At 44.5% G+C, this 26,042-nt stretch overlaps 1 protein-coding gene across 2 annotated transcripts in view; it reads left to right on the forward strand.

The window, feature by feature from the left end:
- Positions 1-6,360: 6,360 nt before the first annotated feature.
- The window catches only part of AQP9 (aquaporin 9), a 261,293-nt gene continuing 241,611 nt past the window's right edge, over positions 6,361-26,042 (forward strand). The window contains exon 1 of one of the 2 annotated variants that reach the window (XM_086959368.1): positions 6,361-6,640. In XM_086959368.1, the coding sequence (XP_086815494.1) occupies positions 6,539-6,640 (102 nt within the window). In that variant the 5' untranslated portion in view covers positions 6,361-6,538. The remainder of the gene's footprint in view (positions 6,641-26,042) is intronic. The other variant, XR_015309178.1, reaches the window with a different exon arrangement.

Genomic DNA, 26,042 nt, shown 5'->3' on the forward strand with positions numbered 1-26,042 from the left:
AATCTAAGCACACCACAAATACTTTCTTCCTTTTTGCTTATGAATGACTCAATTTAATACTCCCTGAAATGGGAGCAGCAAGGATGTTTTAGACAAACTAGAGGACTTTGTATGGGATGAAAATCTCATCTTTGCGACTAAGGATTTTGCTAGTCTAACACATGCATAAAGCTGGAATCTGGTTTGGAAGTAAATAAGTTCTATCTTTATAAATGTAGTACCAGTTTTTTGGAACATACACAAATGCTACTAAATATGGCACAATTATTCTTCCATGAAATGTATGTTTGCATAATGGCATCCGGTATCTTCAGAACCAGGGTCCTGCGATGAGTTTCAGGTTAACCCCCTCTTATGCAAATATTTTCATTGGCTTTTTTGAGAGGGGACATGCCTGGGGCCCAGACACACACCAGTGAATTGATAATATTCTCTTTTACAAAAGGTGTATAGATGACATCATCATAATATGGATGAGGATTTACAGACGTATCATACTTATTTGAATAACAATAGGTTCAAAATACATCAGACCTTGAAATATGACAAACATGAAGTTGATTTTCTTGATCTTTGGTTATATGTTTCTATTCAGGGTGACATTTTCAAAAAAGAAACAGCATGCAACAGTGTTTTACATGCTTCCAGCTCTCATCCAAACTCTGGGGGTCATTACGATGGCGGACGGACTAACATGCAACAGTGTTTTACATGCTTCCAGCTCTCATCCAAACTCTGGGGGTCATTACGATGGCGGACGGACTTTAGTCCGTCCACCATCTTCACGGGGATTGGTACCAGCCGCCTATATGGCAGCTGTCCCGCAAGTGCAATTACAGGTCGACCGCCACTGCGGCGGTCTCATTGTGGATGTTTACCATTGCAATGTGTGCTGATGGATGCAGCACCCACTGCAATGGTAAAAATGCAAGTTTTGCATTTCCCTGCACTATGTGTGGTGCCTGCCACATGATGCAGGGAAATGTTGGGGGGCACCTAAGTGCAAAACGAACAAGCCCCTGCTTAAGGGGGGGCCTGCTACAGACCCCCATAGTACATCACCACCAGCCTGTGAATGGCGGTTGAACCGCCATACACATGCTGGCAGGGATGCAGCATCCTAATCCGGCGAATGTTGTCTGCTCAGCACTGCCACCATTTTGTGGATGCAGGATGGGTTGGACCCGTGGCGGTCAGACTTCCCACCTGCCATCCTTATCTGGTGGGCAGAGAATTACCCCACGATGACGGTGGATCTGCCACCGGCAGGCTGCCGGTGGCGGATTCACTGCTATTGTAATGACCCCCATAGTAATTATTCCATTCTATAGGTAGAAATGATGCAAGCAAGACAAAATTGCAGTCAGGATTCAAGCTTCTAAAAAAGGCTGTCTCAAATAAAACAAGGATTTCATGACCATAGTTATGACATTAATTACCTACAAAATGTAGAGCATAGGGCTTTGAAATTAGATTGCAAGCAGACTTTGTCACTGGTTAAGAGCCGATAAGAAATTGGAAGAGGTGGCTTTTCATACCTCAATACAATATATTTGGTGGACATATTAACAATATGTTCACAAAAAATTGCCACATACTGAAAGGGCTCACCATGTCCACTGGCAGTATGTCAGACAAACCCCGGAAGACCTATACGAGAGAAAAGACTAACATGGCCAAACATAAAAGTAATTGGATTTGAACAAAACCTGCTGATGGATTTTTTGTATGTGGGATTTGTAATTTATGCAATTTGGGATGCAACAGGATGAATGAATTCTGTTACAATGTGAGCATTAAATATACCATCAATAGCTTCATAAATTCCAACACCTCTCATACTGTGTTTGTTTTAGGATTTACCTGCAATACAATTTATATTGGGAGCAGTATGTGTCCAGTCAAATCATGCATACAGCAGCATATAAGGGCTATTAGGAATCATGGTGAAGGATATCCAGTTGCAAGACACATTAATGCTGTTCATCGAACATGCGAACACCCCTACAATTTGGTTTTATACCTTAGAACAGATCAAATGCAGCCAAAGAGTAGGCAATACCTTTTGATACAATCAGAAGCCAAACAGATTTGTAGACTCAGGACTGTAACTATGGGACTCATTATTAATAATGAATTGCATCATGTGTTTTCGACCTGCCACTTCAAGTAAACTCTGAGAATGTAGTGAACGGGGAAGGGTAGACCTCTCACAATCTCTTGCTTTAGACAGAAGCCCTCAACATTTACTCTCAAAACCAAACAAAATTAAGAATGTGAGATGCAGACTCATTGCTGCAATTTGATTAGTTTATGTACAGAAAGAATAGCAGTCCTGGCACTTCAGCACCTTTGTCAAGAGGTTTCTGTTTCAAGGTGGCGGTGAAGGGTTCTAAACCCCTGTGATGCTGAATGAATTAAAAAGTAGGGTGACACTGGCTCAGGAGTGAAACACTCTGCACATGAATCACAATAGTCATTGGACCCCGTAAACAACACACAGTTTTGGTTTCTAAAGGATCAATGAAAGCAGTGGCAGCACTTTGAAGCAGCGGTTTGGGTCACTTTGCATTGTCTTGATCGATGCTGGGTATGGTGGCAATTTGCTGTTACTACTTGCTTGTCTCCAGTGTCCGCTGTGCCTTTGTAAGGGTGCCAGAACAATGCAGCGGAGGAGGCCAGTCCATGTGGCATGAGAACAGGGCAGGGTACTCCTATCTTCTGACAGCATGAGCAAGAAGCTCCTGCTTTGCATGTGTTGGGTCACCAATTGGCTGGAGAGCGGTGACTCTCAAAGAAAGGCCCTCTGCCGCTGACCTTGTCTTCCACCTCCTCCTTGCTGTTGCTGGTAGTGTTAGTGGGGTTGGGGAGCGGAGTGGTATTTGTGCTCACAATTCCGTTCCCCTTGTTCCCCCTCACCTGAATCAACTATTCAGGTACTAAATGAGAATTGAGAGGCTCTAGGAGCCACTGAAAGGGAAGTGAAAATGAGGTGGAACGAAGGCACACAAGGTAATTTATGCAGCACTTGAAGATCATTCAACTGGCGCAGGTGCCCATGAAAAGCCTTATGGATTAAAGTATGTTTCTGGGCAATTTCAGTACTCCCTTCTGCACTTAGGGGTCCAACATGCTAAAAGCTGGTCCTGGGTATTGAAGGAAAAGTCCTTGAGTGGTTCAAATATCATCTTGCTGACTGCTCGTAATTCCTCAAATTGGAACACTTAGGGGCCGATTAGGATGGCGGACGGACGGACCAGCCGCCAGTGGTGTGGCGGTCCCGGACCGGCGATTAGGATGCCATCGCCACTGTGGCGGTGGCATCCTCTATTCCCAGCATTGTGGTGGGCGGTGCTCACTTCACCCCACTCCACATTGGTGGGAAAGCACTGTGTGCATTATCATGCACAAGGAGGCAGGCACCGCGCAGTGCCTGCCGACTTGACCATTAACATTTACGGGGTTCCATAGGTACACTCCCATGTGCACCCCCTACCCCCACAATACCCTGGGGGCCCGCATCGGTTCCCCAAAAGCAGACTCCGTATGGCTTTCCATGGTGGGGTCTCCGCCATGGAAAGCCATACACCGCTTCCCATGCTAATATGGATGGCGGTGTCTATCAGACACTGCCACGATATCCAGCCCCTTCTCCGCCCCCGGTCGCCTGGTCGACCGGCGGAAAACCGGTGGACGGTCTTTCAGTCAGCCGGGGTACCCCCTGCCATACTAATATGGCGGGGGAAATTGGTGGCGGTGGGGTATGATGTAGGGCGGATTGCCACCGCCATGCGGGCGGTTGCGATCCACCCTACATCCTAATGGACCCCTTACTATCGTACCTGGCAGGCTGAACTAAAGGGGCTCCTGTCTCTAGCTGGAACCTCTGTTGATATCATAAAAAGAATCAAGCAAATCTAAGTAATAATATGCTCATGACATGCAGCTCTATTTGAACATTTCATTTCCTGTTGATATCTCCTCACTGGCCTCAGATCCTCATAGCACACAGTACTGGGTGACAATGCACCACATAAAGTTCAACCCTAAAAAGCAGAATTCCTTTTTATTTCGCCCTATGCATCCTTTAGCCAGTATGGGAAAAGTTGATCTCCATAAATCCCTCCATCAATAAAAACACTAAATCTGCTGGTTCAATTGTAGACAATATACGTAATTGTCAGGATCATATCAATGCTTTGCCCAGCTCACACTCATCAGGGGACTACACATTTGTTACCTGAACTGTATCTAAAATAAGTTATACTCATAAGCTTTGCTTATGAGAATGCTATTCTATCAGACTTCCCAAAATTCATCTGTCCCTTCCTAACCCCTCTATGCCTACCAGAGCCTGTTTGCTCTCAGAGGCAGACCCTTTAGTCATATCATCAAGATTTTATGTTTTTTGAGTTGACTTTTGATTGATGATCGATTCACTTTCAAACGCACCTGCCTTTTTCATAAACCCATTCACTCTGACAACTCACACTGTCTAGCAAAGACAGTGAAGGGCTCCTGTGCTCTGACTTGCTGTTCAAACCCTTACTTTTGGTTAGAAACATACATCTGACCAGTTCTTCTGGGGCTGCACACCCAAAGTGGGGCGCTCCATACGTCAACAATTGTTTCCTCGCAGACTTTCAATAAAAAATATCTAAAATTCCTCTCCAACCAGTAATCCTTGAGCTCCTCCCCTAATTTGCCTGCCTCCAGGTGAGAGCCAGCTTAGTGCTCTTTGGTTACACATTTGTCATGCTTCGACATACACTATAATGATCCCTCGCTGCAGTACTGAAAATGGACTAATACAAGCTCACATTACATTATGGATGGCCAGCGCCTGGATACACTCACAGGAGACAAGAAGCGCTCTACAAATCTACTGATTGATTGATTTATTGATGATAGTATCCTGCTGAATATTTCTTGTTCCACAGCACTCTCATTGTTGATATTGACGAATACAAATGTCTTTATTCTTTTAGAGGCTCTGCCAGTGCTGATTGCTGCCTAAGATTCTATTCAGGGCTACTTTTCAAGCTGTGTCTCATAGTTAATGCTTTGGTTTACTAGACATTTGGCACCAGTTGATCCTGCACGTTAGAGAATAAATATGTATTCATTCATTTTGTAATGAATGAATGAATAAATGTATGCACGTGTTTATATTTTTATGGGGTTGCTGTAATTATGTGCTATCAATTTACATTGTTATTATTGATGTGAATTGCACACTTAAGTAATACTGCTATGCTAATATGTATTTACTACATCTGTTTAGCTATACACCATCATATGTAAACTGCTCTGATGCTCTAAAGCCTTGAACACACAATATAAAAAGTCCAACGTAAAAAATAAATGGGACAATAAATATTGTTTTGCACGTCTATTAATGCCAAGAAATGCTTCCGAGTGCAGTACAGAATGCAAACAGATTAAAATTGACGCTTAAACTTAGTTTGAAATATAGATTGGAAGCAAGGAATACACAGACGTCCCCTTACCCAATAGGTCCATCTTTCTTTAAGAATCTTTGCCGGTGTTAACAGCTCTAGCTTTTAAATGCAATTGTAGGCTCACATTTGGCAATGCTTTTTCATGTGACATACTTAATCCCTCTGGTGAGTTTTTCCATACGCTGTACCTGCGTAGGACACAAGATTTAAATAAACAGAAAATGGACAAAAAAACTCTAAGCTAAATGACATTTGCATGCCCTCAGAGTTCTGAAAAGCTGCAAAGTCGCAGTACCTTAGGCTGTTACTAGAAGTCCATTGAGTCAGACACAAGTCCCAGCATCAGCAAGCTCCAGTACCGAAGCCAATACTAGAGGCCCATGCACCACTTTCTTCTCATTCGCAGGATACATGGGATATTTTGGAGCACCGTACAAAAAAGCAATTACAATACATAAGAAGCAGGTGCAGTGCAAAATATGTTTACGTACAGGCACGCATGCATATAATGTTGAAAGCAAAAATGGTACAACATGGCGAAACGAACGAAAAATCTGTGGCATTGCAAAAATAGGAAGAGAGGTCTTTTCCAGCGTATTGGTGTAACTTGGCCTTCTATGGCCACATAATCCTAGTGTATCCGAATAAATGTATATTTAATTAGAGTTTAGGCAATAACTAGCTTGTTCTGATCAAGGGTTTATTCTTTTTCTCTGCTCGGCACAATTTCCTCGAGATTCCTAATTTGAGTGCCGAGACCCCCTCGCCCCACTGGGCCCCGGTACCACTGCACCTGCCGCATTATTGACAGCTACGCCCCGTCTAGCAGAGCGGGGGTAGGCTGGACTTTTTTCAAATGAGCTTGGAGGTCAGGCAGAGTAACACGGTCAATGACTTTACAGTGAAAGGATTTGGCTGCTGGCGCTTTATAAACCCACCCCTTCAGCTGTGCGCAGAAAGAAGATCCCGTTTTCCATGCATCGTCCTCCGCGCTGGCTCGTGACACTGACAACCACGACCAGCCCTGCAGAGGACGAGTGGCGCGTGCGGCTCGGCGGGAACAGCGTACAGAGGCCATGGGCGCGGAAGCCAAGAAGAGCCTGAAGAACAGGCTCGCACTGAAGAGCAGCCTGGCGAAGGAGACCCTGGCTGAGTTCGTGGCCACATTTGTATTGATTGTAAGTAGAAGGTCCTTCTAATGCACTAGCAGTCCGTGTTAACGTGTCTTGTTTACTTTAGCAACAATCGTATTGTATGCCTTATTTTTCGATGCCTATGAAAGTACACGTTTGTTGAACATTTCTCGAACCTCTGTACTTTAGAAGCGTGTGGGCGGTGCACCTTTCATTTCTTTTGATGCAGTGGAGTAACATTGTCTGCGTAGGAGAAAGACTTCATTGTTTGCGTTTCCAGGCGCCCAGATTCACCGCGCTTTACATGTGCCCATTTGGCATGCAGTTTTTGTGTAATCCTGGGTAATGGAAAAATGTCAGTGTTCTGCCTCAGCGTGCCCAGCCGTTGCATCATTGTGCCACGGGGTTAGAGCACTTCCTTCCGTTTGTAACATCTGCAGAACTTTTACAAGTGTTATTTTGGTCAACTGTCTGAACACGAATTACTAATGCACTTTATTGACCTTCTTATGGATGTGTTTCTGCTGTTTGGCAATGGCTCCGCCATTATGCTGAATTGAAGCGTACCTCATCTAAATTGAAATATATCCGATTTTGCAACAAACTCTGACTATACTTTTTTAAAGTCTGCAAACAATGACAAGGCAAATAAAATTTGGAAATTACAGAAACTATGCATTAGGCAAATTGTACTTATCAATTCTTAGACCGGTCATCCATAGGGTGGCCTTCCTCCACACTTTTTTTCCTGGTTACCTCCTCTTTTTGCTGTATCTTTTTGTTGACCTTAGTACTCTGATTACTTTACCACTTCTAACCAGTGCTAAAGTACACGCGCTTCTACCCTAAGTATGGTGACATTGGTGTATACATGATTAACATATTTAGTTTATTTATAAGTCCCTTGTTAAGTGGTGTACCGTCTACCCATGGCATGTAATCTAAATGGGACTAATGGGCCTGCAGCAATGGTTGTGCTAACTGTAGCGCTCTAGTGCTCCGAGGGTCTCAGGTTGAGCCCCGGAAGCACTCCGCACAATGTATCACTTTCTGGCCAGGCGTGGCCAGAAAGCTTTAAATAAAGGGACCGAAGTGGCTCGGCACTTCCGGTCCACACCAGTACAGTACAGAGTGTGTGTCCCCTCATTGCGCTCCACTAGCGTTGCAGCGCCGCGGGCCTAGCCCAACTCTCAGGCCCTCACACTGGCGACGAGGGTGGGATACGCAAAAGATAACACCAGCAACTCTCACCTGCCTGCTCACCAGCTGACTCGATTGCCCAGCCGCAGCGCCGGAGAAAGACGTCAGCGACGACGGCCACCGCCACCAAGCAGATGCTACATCCCAGAAGAGACACGCACCGGTAAGCAGCGTGAGCGAGGAGCTGCGTGTGGCACCGGCGGCAGCGACGGCAGGGAGGCCCAAGGCGAAGACACGCGCCGAGAGAAGCAGCCCGGCGACAGGCCCAGCGGTGCGCGCATGCGCAGAACGCGAGGCGCCGCCACCAGAGGAAGGAACCCGAGAAGAGCGCGAAGCCGAGGGGGCGTTTCCGGCAAATCGAGCATGAGGCCTCGTGGGCACAGAGAAGGCCCGGCAAGGCCAACCACACCACGAGGTAACGCGGCAAACACCCCAAGCGAGCACAAGCAGCCACCATCAAGCAGTGGCCAAAGCAACAAGGCGGATCGCGCTACCCAGCGACAACAAGCACAAGCAAAGCCAAGCAGCCACTAAGCGCCCACCAGGACACACAGACGCAAACAAGCACGGGCAAACGCAACCAAACGCGCAATAAAAAGAAGCCCAAAAGACCACCGCCCAGTCACCGGCCAACGCCAAAATGACCACCAACCCTGGGGGGGCATCTGGGGGAGCCGGCCAAGCTCAGCAAGTGGCCCCACCAGCAGTGAACCTCGGCCCCCAACCACCGACGCCGTCAGCCCACTCGCAAATCCAGGCGCTACCGCCGTTCAGCGAACTGATAGACCCCGGGACAGCGGCCCCCAGATGGGCTGTGTGGCTAGGGCAACTCAACAACTATTTCACGGCCACCAGGGAGAAAGATGACGAAGTGAAGAGGTCCCTGTTGCTACACTTTGGGGGCACAGAACTGTATAAGCTATTCAAACATCTCCCCGACACAGGAGATGACAAAGACTATGACGCTGCAGTCAATGCGTTGAACGCCCATTTCGACCCCCAGCTGAACCCCCACTATGAGCGGTTCAAATTTCGCCAATCCCGACAAAGGGAAGGAGAGTCCATGGATGCGTTCCACGCACGGCTGAGGGATCTCATAAGCACGTGCACGGACGACGACGAAAAGAAGGAGGTGACCGCACAACTCATTCAGGGCTGCCGCAACAAACACCTAAGGACACTCATTCTACGGCAGCCACGCATAACCCTTGAAGAAATATTGATCCTAGCCAGGTCCCACGAACTATCAGACGCACGCGCAACAGCGATGGAAGCAGCTTTGAACCCACGGGCAGAAGCAGGAACCGTGGTGAAAACTGAAAGAGTGGATGCAGTTCGCAACACCAGCCGAGGAGGCAGAGGAAGATGGCCGACCAGGACGCCACGCCGAGCGTCGTGTGGATACTGTGGCCGAGATGAGCACAACCAAGATGGCTGCCCAGCACGTGGCAAGACATGCTCGAAATGCGGAATACCCAACCACTTCGCAAGTGTGTGCAGGGGTGGCTCCCGAGGAAGAGGGGCGTCAGGAAGAAGACCAATTGCAGGAGCAGTAAAACAACTATCGCTTGACGACGCAACGTCGTCTCAACCACACGGACCGACGAGGCGGCCCCAGTTTGATGACTCTCCCTCAGAAGATGAAGATGAATGCTACTACGTGTCATTCGTAAGCGAACTGAAGAAGCGACGGAGACCACAACCCAAGTGCCAAATACACATTGACGGGTCCCCAGCATGTGGCGTCATCGACACAGGAGCCACCATAAACGTCATGGGAATCCAACACTATAAAGCACTGAACCCAAGACCCAAGCTAGTACCTTCAAAGGCACGCATACTAACGTACGGCAGCCAGACACCCCTCCCACTGCGAGGGAAGATGACGGTCCAAGTAAAAGCGGAAGACAACGAAGTAACAACAACGTTCCACGTAATAGACAAAGAAGCAGACTTGCTTGTAAGCAGCAACACGGCAGAAGACCTCCGCCTCATTGCGTTCGCAAACGCAGTCAAAGCGCTACAAACAGAGGACATCCTGGAAATGTTCCCCACGCTATTTAAGGGTCTTGGCACAATCAAACGACCACCAATCAAGCTGCACATCGACCCCGCAATCCAGCCAACAGCCCTAAGACACCGAAGAATACCATTCCACTTACGCACAGCCGTGGAAAAGGAACTCAATCAACTTGAAGAACAAGGGGTAATTGAGAAAGTATCGGGGCCGACGCCGTGGGTATCCCCAATGGTGATAGCCGAGAAGCCGCGCCAGCCAGGCAAAATCCGCATCTGCATAGACATGAGGATGCCGAACAAAGCCATCAGACGGGAGCGCCACCTCACCCCGACGGTGGATGACATCCTCACGGATCTAAATGGGGCCCAATGGTTCTCCAAGTTGGACCTTAATGCAGGATATCACCAGCTCAGGCTAGCGGAAGAGAGCCGCTACATTACAACGTTTTCGACACACCTGGGGCTAAGACGGTACAAGCGATTAAATTTTGGCATTTCATCCGCAGCCGAAATTTTCCAAAACACAATAAAAGAGATCCTAACAGGGCTCGATGGAGTCCTGAACGTCAGTGACGATATCCTAATTCACGCCAAGACCAGCGAAGAGCACCACCGAAGACTGAGAGCCACGCTACAAAGGCTCGCGCAGTACGGCGTCACCCTGCACAAGGACAAATGCCAGTTCTTCAAGAAGTCAATAGAGTTTTTCGGATACGTGTTCGACTCAGACGGAGTAAGAGTAGATCCCCGCAAATCACACGCCATCAAGAATGCTCCGGCACCATCAACGGCTTCCGAAGTAAGAAGCTTCCTGGGCATGGCGCAATACTGTGCCAGGTTCATACCCAATCTGGCCACAATAGCAGAGCCTCTGAGAAGCCTAACGAAGAAAGACAGCCCGTGGAAATGGACAGCAGCGGAGGACAAAGCATTCCAGCGGGTCAAAGAGGCCTTACTAGACAGCACAACGATGGCGTACTTCGACACAGCAAGACCTACCGAAGTACTAGTGGACGCCAGCCCAGTAGGCCTAGGAGCCCTCCTGTCACAAGAATCCGAACCCGGGGTGTGGGCCCCGCTAGCCTTCGCAAGCAAAGCCCTGACGGCCACAGAGTCCCGGTACTCGCAAATTGAGAGGGAGGCGCTGGCCGTAAAATGGGCATGCGCCCATTTTCATCTCTACATCTCCGGCCACCCTTTCAGAATGGTGACAGACCACCAGCCGTTGATTCCGTTGTTCCGTGGAACGGCTCCACACCCCCCGCCAAGGATCGAACGCTGGGCAATCCAGGTTCAACAATACCAAATGGACCTAGTGTACCGGCCTGGGGCGAAAAACCCGGCGGACTTCCTGTCGCGCCACCCCCCCGCAGAAGAGTCTAGCAACACAGACCCTGAGGTCCGGACCGAGGAGTTCATCAACATGCTTGCAAGAGGTGCGTGCCCCTGTGCATTGACCGCCGACACCATCATCTCCCACTATGATAACGACGCAGTAGTCGGGAGGGTGAAAGAGGCCATACAAGCAGGAACGTGGACGAACTTCCTGAAAGACACCACCGGGTGGAACGAAGCAGACAGAACGCGCCTACAACAGTACTGGAAGGTGCACGACGACCTCAGCTGCGCTGACAATGGCCTCCTACTGAGAGGGACTCGCGTGGTCATTCCCAAAACACTACAAGAGAGAGCAACTACCCTGGCACACGAGGGCCACCAAGGCACCCGCAGAATGAAGGCGAGGATGCGAGAGAAGATATGGTTCCCAAACATGGAGGAGAACATTGATGCCTGCGTACGAGAGTGTCGGGCATGCCAAATCACAAGCAGCCCCGAAGCGCCAGCACCTATAATCACAGAGGAACACGCCCCGTCTCCGTGGGCATGGCTAAGCATGGACTTTGGCAGTTTCCCGGACGGAAGAGTCACTGTAGTGCTGGTAGACAACTACACTAAATACCCCATCGTGGAAACAGCAGCATCAACCAGCTTTGCAAACATTCGCCCCATCCTCACCAAAACCTTTGCTCTATTTGGCATCCCAATGGTCATCAAAACGGACAATGGGCCCCCGTTCCAGGGGAGTGAGTTCAAAGAGTTCCTAGACAACCTTGGCATAAAGCATCACCGGATCACCCCGCAATGGCCACAAGCCAACGGTGAGGTAGAACGCTTCATGAGGACAATAAACAAAATACTAAGAATAGCCTCAGCAGAAGGAAGTGACCCGGAGGAAACACTGCAGGCATTCCTGAGGGAATACCGCAGCACACCGCACAGCACCACTTTGCAATCGCCATGGGCACTGATGCTGACCGGTCCCAGAAGAGATCTGCTGCCCATGGCTGACGGTTGGACTCCCCCACCATACTCCCCAACAAACGCTCAAGAAAGGAGAAGGCGGACAAACGAGAAAGCAAGTCGCAAGAGAAGAGCCCACGAAAAGACCCTAAGCCCAGGAGAGACAGTGCTCATCCGGACAAGAAGGCCCGGGGGGAAGTTCAAGACCCCTTTCGAACCAGAACCCTGGGTCATTAAGGAAACCCACGGAACAGCTGTCACTGTCAGGCGAGACGGAGAAGAAGTGACTCGCAACGTATCGTGGTTCAAGCCGATACCTGCCCCGAAAGGACCAAGCCCAAGTGGGGTTACACCTGTAACGAGGGAAGAAAGAGAGAATACAGCCACCGATGACAATTCGTGCCTGGCCCCGGACACCGCAGAACGTCCATCCCTGCCATCACCGGGACCCCCTCAGGACCAGATCCCTCCGAGAGGCAAGTGGCAGTATAATCTCAGATCCAACCCACGACCCAATCAAAGGCTGGCAGATTTTGCATGTTGAACTGACTGTTATAATTTATTTTTAAAATCTAAGTTGGGAAGGGATGTAGCGCTCTAGTGCTCCGAGGGTCTCAGGTTGAGCCCCGGAAGCACTCCGCACAATGTATCACTTTCTGGCCAGGCGTGGCCAGAAAGCTTTAAATAAAGGGACCGAAGTGGCTCGGCACTTCCGGTCCACACCAGTACAGTACAGAGTGTGTGTCCCCTCATTGCGCTCCACTAGCGTTGCAGCGCCGCGGGCCTAGCCCAACTCTCAGGCCCTCACACTAACCATACAAGTAGACTTTCAAACCTGTCTCAGGCCTGCCATTGCAAGGTCTGTGTGCACAGTTTACTGCCGCTTCGACCTAGCATTTAAAACTACTCGCTAAGCTTTAAACTCCCTGTTTACAAATAAGTCACCCCTAAGGTAGGCCCTAAGTAGTCGAAGGGAAGGGTGCTGTCTAACTAAGAGGTAGGACATGTACTTTAAAGTTTTACTTGTCCTGTAGTGACAAACAGCTATATTCATTTTTCACTACTGTGAGTACTATTCCTCTCATAAGCGAACATTGAGGATTCCTTAAAACACCTTTAAACTGTAATTCCAGAATAGAAAGGAATAGCTGTGTCATGTTTCATATCTTCGGAATGGTAATGATAAATCCTATTTACTGGTAAAGTTGGATTGAACATTACTGTTTTAAAAATGTCACTTTTAGAAAGTGGACATTTCTCTGCTCTTACTGCCCTGTGTGCCTTAAAGCCTGTCTCCAAAACACGTTGGGGGAGGGGTACAGTTACACTTTTGCATTCCCTCTAGACAGCCACAAACATAGGAAGGGTGGGTGTGATAAAGAACTCATCTACATTCCGATAGCTCTTCCTGGGTAGGAAGAGGGAGGGGGAGCGGACACACTTCTGAATAGGCAGTGTCCTGTGTCCTCCTCAAAGGGCTGGTTACCCCCTAAAGATAGCCTGGCAGACAGTACTGGGATGAAAGGGGACCCTTTCCACTTCAAGGGTCTGCTTTGAAGTCACCCCTACTTCAAAGGCACATTTGGGTATTAGTAATGGGGCTCTGACCCTACAAAGACAGTACACTACTGTACCTGTGATGACCTCTGCCAAGAGTAAAGACTGCTGTGCTACAAGGATTGCCACTTTGCATGACTGCTTCTCTGAAGGAACTGGTTTTTGAACTGCCTTGCTGCCTACTGATCTCTGCTCTGCTGAGAACAAGGACTGGACCCATATCACTTTAACCCATAGTGTCTCCAAGGGCTTGTTGGTTTACCCCCTGTTCTGAGGTCTCAGGGCCATCAAAGACTTCCTTCAACCCTGCAACAGCACTTAAACTCTGCCATCTTTGAGTCTTGCCCTGACAATTGGTTACAATCCAGTCCTGGGCCCTTGAAAATTGATTGTTTTTGGCTGCCCAGAATCATCAAAATCAATGCAGTGACAACTTTCGACGAAATTACCTCAACAGACTGCGTGGCTTGACACCAATGGACAGTGCAACTCAATGACGATGCAGTGCCTGCATCATAAAGAGGTTCATTGACAAACTCTTCATCGACTGCACGGATCGGCACCGATGCTTCTCCCTAATCCTCAGGATCAACCCCAATGCTGCACCTCCTCAGCTCCTCCCATCGAGTCTTCGGCATCAATGCTTGCTGCATCCAAGGGACTGTTTCTGCAGCACCAGCGTAAGTCCTGTAGCCGGCCTGCCCTCTATCGAGGTCGGCCTGAACTTTGGGTTCGCCCAGGTCCCGCCAGACCTCAAATAAGCCTTTAACGCTATTGACTCTAAGCACTACTTTTAGATATACTCTTTAAACATTTGTCCCTCCAGTTCTACTTATTGGATTTTTGTTGCTCTGGTCTTAATTTACTCATAAAATTATCCTCTATTTTTCTTAACCTCTGTGGAGTATTTTTGTGGTGTTTTCATTGTGGAGAAGTGTGGCTCACTGGTTAGAGCAGGCAGACCCTGAAGCAGAGGTCAGATCCGGGACCAGGGTTCAATACCCGACGCGGCAGGGTCTTGAGCTCAAATGTCCACGGACTCGATAATTCTCGCTTCGGTGCCTGACCTAATCATGGGTTCACACTCTGCAACTCTGGGCATTAAGCTTGCTTAATCTCCACAACCGCCCCCCACGGCGGGAGGCCTGGCTTCCCCCTTGGGGATGCCCTGTAGGGGCTATCTCACAGGGAAAAGCCAGGACGGGTTCCCAAGGCAAGCGCTTAGAGACCTCTGGGTGATAAGCGCTATATAAATCCAATATACAATACAATACAATTGTGTTACTGTGTGTGCCTAAAACAAATAACCTTTGGTTATAGATTTCAGTATGAGTTATATAGTATATGCCACATGAGATACAAGGCTAGATACAAGGCTAGATCTGCAAAACACTTTGCATACTTAGGCTCTCGTTACATGTGGCCCTCAGTGGTATCCTGGGGGCAACTGCTCTGAGCCATTCAAACTTTCCTGGTGTCTCTTGGCTCAGAATTACCGGGTCTAAAAGCTGCAGTCTGATAATTCCAGTTCCTTAAACACCCGTCCTGAGCTTTCAAGCAGAACAGCGGGTAGTAGCTGTGTACTGCCCTATAACTGCTGCTTGGTGGGAGCAGCAAACACCCCCAAAACTTACTGTGCTTTCCTACTGCCTTTAGATCTCACAAGACACACAACATGTTCCTCTAAAAAAGCTTCCACAATGGATGCCATGTGGGCCTGTTATGCATTCCACTCACAGAACTAAAATAATATTTAGAATATGCTGTGTAAATTATTGTTTAGAAATATATTGTTAGACCAGGCTTCAACTATGGTTTTGATTGTTGTTTTAACAGAACTGTATCACAAACTTAAAAAAAACTGTATGAACTAAGACTGAGAAGAAAATAAATATCTGCTGAAACATATATCTTCCAGAAAGAGGTATCACAATTACTTAATTCTTAAAAAATGTATCCCAATTAGTTATTAGCCTCATTATCTTACGAGACCCCTTCGTTAACTTCTACCAGTCTTATTTTAAGCTTTTTAAAAATAAAATATATATATTTCATTTCTCTTTCGTATTTTTCACTCATTTAATTTGAACCAAAGAGCTGCATGCCAGTACCAAGCACTATCAGAAAGTTAAGGTAATTTAATCACACACCTTACTTTGCATGATCTATACATCATGTTACACCTCAGGAATAAATCAAACTAGATGCATCCCCATGCAAGTGGGGTATGTCCCCCGGGCGCTGGTTGCGAAGTCTTTCAATGGAGGTTTCAGTGGTTGATTGACTAAATTATGAAAACGCCACTCTATATATTTACACGCCCCTTAATTTCTCTGCACGTTTTCTCTACTCAATCCTTAACTTTCTTGGCACCTCTTGCGACAGCGCGAGTTGCGCTCTAATTTTCTTATAAATTCGTACGCTCATCGTTCCACTCAATCACCATTCAACTTCATTTGTCACACCGTCAAGTACATATTCTTCTGTTACTAGAAGGTTAAGGTTTTTAGTGGCACTCTTCAAGTTCATTTTGAGTATATTGATATTAGATATTTGTTACTATTGTAGAACATCCTCAGATAAAGGCTTCACAGACGACATGCATTGGGATCACTAAAATGTTTGCATCAACCACGTTGCATTCTGGGAAATGATGTTTAATGAGTTTGAACTACAACCATAGAATTGTGATGCAACAATTCCATTAAAAAGTGAAACTCAAGGATATAGAGTGGCGTTTTCATAATTTAGCCAATCAACCACTGAAACCTCCATTGAAGGACTTCGCAACCAGTGCCCGGAAACATAACCCACTTGCATGGGGATGCATCTAGTTTGATAAATTTTACACTCTTGTTCAGTGAGTGTTACTCTGGAGCACGGCACATTTGTACACCTTTACTCACCCTAGGTAGTGCGCACACTAAACCCTCTACACCTCAGGAATAAACCACTAGTGCTTAAGAGGCCTCCACATCTATGCATGAGGGAAACAGACACCAGCCATTGATAGAGGCGCGTCTTACATTATTAACCCTCCTTGAACAAATCACATTATTCAGCCTTATTAGATCACAAGTTCTCACCCATGGCGGTGATCCTACCTGCTCCTATTGACAACACCCTACGACTTACTACATCCATATTACTTGTATCTTTGCAGCTTTGAGAAAGCCCCAGGTTTTAGAGCCGCTTAGGGGGTGAAACATGTCAGGTGTTCACAGAACATCATTATCATATATATGTAAAAAAAGCAGTTGGAATAATTCACATTGGAAGAAAACATTTGTCAACAAGCACAAATAAAATGGAAATCTCAAAGCGGTAACAAAGGACTTGGGCATTGTTTATTACATAGCCAAATACACTTAACTTTCTCTATACGTATACCAATACCGAGGCTAAGCAGGTCTAAAACCTAATCAAGTAGACTACCCCCAGGACTATGGGTTTTACTAAGCGAGGAGGGAGAGCAGGACCTTGGTGCTTACCATTGTAACATCTTAAATAATATTTGCAAAAATATACCTCAACTGTGTGTAGATTTCTCCAGTGAGCCATTTTGTTTTGTTGATAATATTTCAAACATATTTATGTATGACGATATTCTGATAATGATATTCTGGTACGTTTGCAGCTGAAAGATCACCCTCTGAGAATGACCTCCACATTATGTCTGTTCAACTTTCATAGATCACTATGAGGTGCATCTATGAACGGAGAATTTAAAGGCTTGGATAATAGTCCAATCACAACTTACCTACATACTTCACAATTCTGGGACTAGGCTATTATTGGATTATGTCTAAGCTTTTTCTGGACTACATCTGTGATCCATACATTATGGTTGTACTGGGCTACTTCTGGATTACTATTGTGCAAGGTTTATCTCTTGAGTGGTCAAGCAGAAATATTTGTAGGGGACATAGTATGGGTCAGCTTCTGAAGAAAGCTACGGCAACAGTTCCAGAATGGCATATTTATATTAAGGAACGCATGCAATTTAATGTTAGCTATTAGATTTATCATAGTGCTTTTTTGTACAAAGGCAACTCATCTTAATGTAAAAGTATCTGAATGCATACTTCCAGAAACGGACTACTTGGTAGGAGGTAGCTTGCTCAATAACATATCTTGAGGTTGCGTAAAGTGGCCTTGCATTATAATGCATGGATGGCCCAGCATTTGTTTACTCCAATACACCCACCAGTACTGATATCCCTACTTACTGCTCGAAGGAACCAAGCAGCATTCTATTGGGCAATCAGGTGTACTGTGGAAAAAGGGATCACATTTAAAATTGATCATTGATACAGTTTGTCCCTCATTCACACATGCTCTCATATGTGCACTAGAATAGTTTCTTCTCTTTACTCTAGTCTCAATTTTGACTGATACTTAACTGGGCACCAACGAACTCTAGGTAGTCTTGAACTTGTCTTTCCACCTCTCCCACCATTATTTTGGCAATGAATGAAAGAATTTATATAGACCAATAGGGTGAAGGGTTTGTGTAACAACAACTTTATGTCTTTTAGGTAAATGTGTAAGCACTACTTCGAAAAAGGCTGTAAATTCACAGTTGAACCCATCATGTTTACTATATCCAGTGTCAAGGCATCTACATGTAATTTAATTAGAAAGTGATGGAGAGATTCTGCTGTAGGGGATCATGCTGCACTCGGGTTCTACTTTAGTTGGAATGGGTCTGCTGTCATTGTGCTACTGGAGTAGTGTTCGCCCATCTCCAGCTAAATGCACCTTGATGTTGCACCAAGGGTTGTAGTGAGGCCACTGATGATGTAATGCTAGCAAGGGTTAAACAACTCAGAACTGCAAATACCCACCTCGATCAGATGTGCAAAGTTCATCTTTTGTGCGCAAGCAATCATCGACGTGTGTGGCCTTTAGTGTGTTTTTCCTGGCATGTTTATCTGTGTGTGATCTGGACTCGTTCCAGTATTACTCCTATCTTTATCTCTGCTTGCACACCGAAATCAGATCTGCAGTGAATCTTTTATTAGTGAAAAACATTATGCTTTTACTTTGAATTATGTGTTTTTTCAAGAGTTGCTTAAATGCCATTTTCATCAAAAGCACCAGCACTTACTGGAGCGCTCTGATAACTGCTTGAGCAATTAAAAAATGATAATAAACGATTTAAAACTAAATGCTGAGATTCCTATATGTTTTTTTATTGGAGCTATTGGAATGTAGTAGTCAAGAGTCCCATCACAGGTGTCGGCAGCGCGTGCAGATCATAAACTTTGGGCTGTTAAGACCTGTTATTATATGCTCCCCTGTAATAGAGGGCAGCTGCAGAAACATGTGGCTGGTCTACAAGTTCTAAGTGGTGAAATATACATTTGACTTAGTATTTCCGTTGGTGTATCGATGTTTTACAGGTAACTGATTAACTCTCAACAACATGTTTGGCAAGTTTTGGCCGAAATTACTCTGACAAATTGACTGATTTGGCAAATTCACAGAGCCATACATTGCATGTAAGTGTTCGGCTATCATGATGTGATGGTGCCTGCTATGTAAGGTGACATGCAAGTCTTGATTAGAAACCGTAGCTCATAGCAGCGTATATCTGATACTGCAGACACTACAAAATAAATAAGGTACAAACCTGAATTCCATATAACTCATCTGTAAAAATGCCACTCCCAATTGCAGGGCTTTTAGCATACTACCTCAACCTCGAGCCAGACCAGGCCAAGGGACTGACAAGAATATTGAAACTGGTACTCATGTAAAGCGCTCTGATACCCGAAATCTTGGATCTAGTTCGCGCTATATAAAACTCTGGGAAAATAAATAAATAAATAAATATTTTGGATGTTTCAGATTTAACATCTAAGAATTCTTCAGTAGAGACAATCAGCCTTGCTTTTGTCACAGGACCTTTTAGCTGCCTGTGCCATCAAAGACCACTGGAGCTGCAGTTTACCAGCAATGACACAAGTTTCATATATCCCCTGGGGCGGATTTGCACCTTCCGCAGGGATTTTAATGTGTGTTAAATGGGGTTTGTCTGTCCTTGAAGAAGTCAAGGGTGATTTTCAAAGGAATCCTTAGAGTCTCCACTTCAATTTAACATGTATTTAAATAAACCAGATCATGTCTTCTGTAAGAGTGGCTAACTTGTCACATTTATTGATGAGAATAATAACCACAGTTAGCTCATTTAAAACTTGATCTAATACTGTAACCTAGGAAACTGGAAGATCCTTCAAGTCATATAAGATTAAAATGATGCATACAAATTTATTAGTATTTTGTTTCACTGTAATATTTTCACGTACACCCAAAAAATAAAACTACGGATTATTTTCTCGGACTCTATTGCTTCACTTGAACTCCAGATTACTGCAATATAATCTCCCAACTTCAATACAAACCTTTTCTTAAAACTATTATTTAAAGTTCACTTTGGGCCATATCACCAAAACAGTTTTATTTTAGTGATATTTTACTTTACCATCAGGACTGTTCATATCACTTAAACAGATTCGTATTAGCAGCATTTAAATTTGTCAATGCTAAATACTTTGCTTGATGTTTGCATCTTCATCAGTAACTAAAAGTGTATGATGTGTTTTTCATTGTTACCAACAGTAATTCAATAATTAACATTTTGCACAGATAATTGAAAAAAAAGCCAATAGGTTTTACAGTGAATAAATTAATATACTGTCAACACAAGCCTGTTTTCCTAATATGGTCAAAATTGCTTAAAAACTAAAATATCACTGAAACACTAATGTAGACAGTATATTGCCACTGTTGCTTAAGCAATGATCAACTGTGTGTGTAAGACCATTGAGAAGGTATAAACCTAGCCACAGGGCACTGTATAAAACAGTGAGGGTGGAGTAGTTTACAATAAGACAGTCATAACAAGGGAGGAATATACAAAGAAGAGAATTAGCAGATTAGGAATTGGAAATTGGTTGTCAGTAGGGAGATATTAGCAGAAATCAGCGACCAAAGTCTGCATTATTTTTTATTCTCCAGAGTCTTTATTGGATCCAACTGAATTAATGGATACATTTTAACATCTTTTTACTCAGAAGACCCTTCATAAAAGGGATCTCCATTCAATCTTAGTTACTGTTCTTCCTTAACTGACAGTCCACTCTCAGAGAATGAGCTTTCTTTTTCCTTGCATGAACTCTTTGGAAAAAAGACCTTACATTAAAGGTTTATGCAACATTGTTGACCACAACAATATTGAAATACTCAAATGACACCCAAAAACATTGCTTACAAAAATATAAGCATCCTATATTTAAGAAGAAAAGCAGAAATGTAAACTGCAAAATATAGTTGTACAAAATGCCTAAATTACCGTAATATCGACAACACAAATAAAGAAATACAAAATATTGGTGTTTCAATAAATATATGCAGCACTACCAAAATCATGAAATCAACAACAAAAATATACTTGATACATAAAAACGATGTGAACAGGCCAGAAAAAAGTAAAAAAAAAATGCAATTCATTTATTTAATAAATCACCACAAAATAAATTATTTACAAATGTTTGTAGACCTATCAGCCTTTGGGTGGTCTTTCCCAGAACGTTTTGACCTTACCAACCATTTGCTCCTCGACAACAAAGTCTCCTCTTCGGACACCCCCTGCAGCCTTCCACAGCTGGACTTTCTCTCCCAGACAATATTTCTTGAAATTTCACTTACGTTCAAAGCACCAACAGGGCCCAATTCCCTTCTTGTATCCTACCCTTGCGCCATCGCCGTTGGCCATATTTTTCAACTTTGACCCTGTTTAGCGCGACTACATGTCCTTGGTTGTCGCCTTGATCTTTTAGGCGCTAGTTATTATCTTAAAATTTTAAAATTCATAGCTCTAGTTCTACTGATTGGATTTTTGTTGTTTAGGTGTGGATTCATTTATTAAAATGTACTACATTTGTTTAAATAAGTATGGGATTTTTCTTTAGATATGATTTTTCTGTCACTGTTTGTGTGCTGCAAAAAGGGAAACAGTTATTACAACCCGGTTGTTTCCCCACATTCCGTTACATCGCAAGCGTTACCACACATACGATGTAACAATGTGTAGTCATTACTACGCATTTTTTAAAATCATATGTGCTTTTACCAAGCATGCCTTTACAACGACTTTCGTTGTAAAGGCATGTGCGGTAAAAGCACATGCGATGTAAAAAAATATTGGCGAACCACCTCGTGAGGAAACAGAGGTTCTTCTGTTTTCCCGCAATGATGTGCGCCGTCTCTCAGACCCGGCGTGCAGCAGGAACCAGGAGGAGAGAGAGGAACCACGAGGAGAGAGAGGTAAGGGGGATTGGGCATGGGGTGGGGGTTGCTTTTTTAGGGTAAAAGGAGGTCAGGGTGGGGTGTGTGTAGTGCAGGGTATTGGTTTAGCGTAGGGTTGGTGGGGGTCGTGAAGGGTAGTGTTATAGGGTAGGGAGAGGACTGGCAGTTGGGAGAGGGTCATGCAGGGGGTAGTGTTTTAGGTTTTAGGGTAGTGACGGTGGGGTCATGCAAGGAAATATTTTAGTGTAGGGAGAGGACTGGGGTTGGGGGAGGGTCTTGCAGGCGGTAGTGTTTTAGGGTTTAGGGTAGTGTCAGTGGGGTCGTGCAGAGTAGTGTTTTAGTGTAGGGAGAGGGCTGGTGGTCAGGGGAGGGTCATGCAGGGGGTAGTGCTTTAAGATTTAGGGTAGTGTCGGGGTCGTGAAGGTTAGTGTTTTAGGGTAGGGAGAGGACTGGGGTCAGGGGAGGATTTTGCAAAGTGTAGTGTTTTAGGGTTTAGGGTAGTGTCGGGGGTTGTAGGGTCGTTTTCTAGTGTAGGGAGAAGACGGGGGTCAGGGGAGAGTCGTGTAGGGGATGGGTTTTAGGATTTAGGGTAGTGCAGGTGGGGTCGTGCAGGGTAGTTTTTGAGTGTAGTAAGAGGACTGGGGGTCGGGAGAGGGTCGTGCAGGTATACTAAATTTGGGTGTAAGGTAGGGCAGGGTAGTGTAACTTACCTTACATACGTTTAACAAGAGCATATCTTTACCACGCATACCTTTGCGTTGTAATAGTGTAAATAACAACAGGAGTGAAACCCATAGACCAGGTTGAGATCTGGGTAAGTAAGCACAAACTAGCAACAATGTCTCAGCCGGTATCAATGAGGAAGCCAAATACACAAGTATGTACACAACATTACAAAAAGGGAAGAGGGAGACTCATGATTTGTTCAAAAGTGCTCATGGCATCATATATTTGAAATCGCAGTTCATACAAGACCGTTATATCAGAGTATCATAACTGTCTTGTATGAACTGAGATTTCAAATATATGATGCCATGAGCACTTTTGAACAAATCATGAGTCTCTCTCTTCCCTTTTTGTAATGTTGTGTACATACATGTGTATTAACCTCCCTCATTGAAACCGTTTGAGACATTGCTGCTAGTTTTTGCGTTTTAATGGCATGCGTGGTAAAGGCATATTCGTGGTAAAAGTATGCAATGTAATGGTAGGTGGTGGTAAATGACAACGCGTAGTAATACCCGCGTAGTTATGACATGTGTGGTATTAGTAGGTGTTGTAACGTGTCATATTACTCCAAAGTACTTTACACATTTCCTTTTAGTTAAGCCTGACTGCTTTATGCTAAGCTACCAGAGGGTTAAGCACAGGTTAATTTAGTGATTTTAGTAGTTCAGCCTAACATAGATTATGGCTGTTGAGGGTTAACACCAAAATCTATTTTCTCACAAATATTTCATAACATATATTAAATTAACATAAAATTGAAAAATTTAGATATCATTAAACAACATGTAATATGCAAAGTAACGTTCAAAAAAATATTTAAACATCATATTCACCTAAATTAACGTGAATAAATGGAATAAAAAATATTTATTTAATTAACACTCAAATACGAATTATTGCCAACCAATTTAGTGCTAAACTGAATACAAAAATGTAAACACACCAACTAATGCATACACTTAAATTGCCACTATAATACGGCCACACAATTATGCTTTAATTTGCAGCACAAATGCCAAACTTGTAGAAAGCAACACAGTCTGCTTCCCTACAGAACAAAGAAGAATTTAGCTAACAAAAATTGCATGCAACTCTAAAAATTCAATAAGATAGAGTAAATTATTACTAACTAAATAATAGAAACAGTCACAAAAAATAATATAATGCTTTTTCTTCATAGTTCCTAACATAGGAACCAAGAAAGGAGCAAATCCAAAATCCACAAAATGAAAAAAATTAATCCAGCTTTCCAAACTCAACACACCAATGTCACAAAGTGAGTAACTTAGCATAGAACAACCCAAAACTCTGTAAACTTTAACAATTGAACTACCATAAAATTAGTCCTAAATCTAGGAATTTTATTTTTTTAAACATGTAAAACTTACAAACATTCTTTTTTTAATCAGGTAAAAATTGATCACCTGCCCCATACATTTCCCCCTAAAAAGGACCTCAAAAAATATTTCTAGAAAACATATCAACATCAAATCTGTATGTATAAAATGTAAAACATAGTGCATGTGCAAATGTTCATGTTACTTAAATATAAGTATTACAAATATTTAATAAATATATAACTTTAGAAAATACAGATATAATGACAGTCCCTCTTGCAAATTAATAGGCTCTGCCCTGCCTTCACACTAAGAAGTTCACACATTGTGTATGCAGCCATGCTCAAACTGGGGCAGGGGAGACATTGAATGCCAACCACTTCGAAGATAATCTTTAGAAACTTCTCCCTTCTTCAAAGAAGGCATCAGGTATAAAAATAGGGGACTCAGACCCACTCTTCAGTTCATCTTCTGGACCTGCCGAAGGATTCTCAGAGGACTGCCTTCTGCTGTGGCCTGCAGTATTCTTCAGAAGACTGCTTTGCTACACCTGGAAGAACTGCTCTGTTGCCTGAAGCCTGCCTCGAACCATCAGAGGCCAGCCCTGTTGCTTGAGCCTTTGTCCACTGCTTGAACCCAGGACTACCAGAGTGACTTCTGTGGTAAATAAATATTTACCGTCGGAATTTCTATGCGGTAAAGTTCAATAAAATAACTCAATCGGAAATAAGAGGCAGAATCCGTGGTATCTGAGTTTATAAGGGGTTTATTCCATAAAATGGAATGGTTCGAACCAGGTATCATGTTCCTTTCACCATCAAGGATCAGGAAGGGATAGACAATACTTTATTGACAGAATACAATATTTATAGTAAATGCATATAATGGTGATGGATACAGAAGGCGTGACAGCTGAGAGAAACGAGATAAGAACACATGTGCGTAACAGAAAGGCGTGCACGAGGGCGTACACAGAGGTGTGTGCTAGAAATGTCACACGAAAGTGTCACAAATGGGCGGATACATAGAGGAATCTTGCAGTGTCAGCAGAAATCTGTAGCAAGGATGCGCGCGCAGCAGCATGACGTGTGACTGACGTGAGGCTGGAGGGTGCAGGGGACTTGACATTTAACACTAGAGGAAAGAGACAGAAGTCTGGCATGTCAGATCGACTCGTTCCTAAATCATATCTGATATCTTGTGTTTGGGGAACTATATTATCTAGAAGGAAAAGTCTCTCGGGCAGAGGCTACTCTATACTGACTATTAATGCGTTCATATGTGACTACATGTCTACGTGAAATGCGAGGGGCCATGGGCCTACCATGGTAACGGGAGCAATGAATTACTTGTATGGAGACAGAAAGGCCGGGCCCTTTGCTCTGCAGCCGGGGAATTGTTTATCTATTCTACTAGACTGTAATGTGTTTTCGAGGAGCTGTACTCGGCTATACTGATAAGTTGAAGGCAAAATACTGTCTTTGGCAGGCAAGCAGGCCGAGCCGGGCACCGCTCGCCACGCAGGGAGTAGGACAGAGGTCAGGGATGTATCCCACATTGCAGCTTTTCAGGAGACAGAAAGCAGAAAGGGCTCGATGGCAGAAATCAGGGCCTAGCTCTGCAGGGCTAGGAAAACGTGAAAGTGCACCATGAAAAGACGTTGGCAAGGCATACTTAGGAACTGAATTATTAATCCATTCATGGTGGATCTGAAAGAGGACATGTTAACATTAGATGCAAATGTATTTGCGTCTTCATAGCTGGTCGAGGAGGGAAGTTACATGCACTTTAAGCTCGTACATGGAGACGGTGGGGTACACGTTAGGGGACATTTCATGACTATAAAAATCCAAATTACCTCATTCCCTCCTTGTCCCCTACGGACCCTTCATGATATATCGATCTTCATTAATCCATCTATCTGTTCATATAACATCATTTGCTCATCCTTTCTCAGGCGGGATGTAGAGCGTGAACTTGAACGGGGAATG

Source organism: Lissotriton vulgaris, chromosome 2_2, assembly GCF_964263255.1.
Source record: "Lissotriton vulgaris chromosome 2_2, aLisVul1.2, whole genome shotgun sequence".
Classification (NCBI taxonomy): domain Eukaryota; kingdom Metazoa; phylum Chordata; class Amphibia; order Caudata; family Salamandridae; genus Lissotriton; species Lissotriton vulgaris.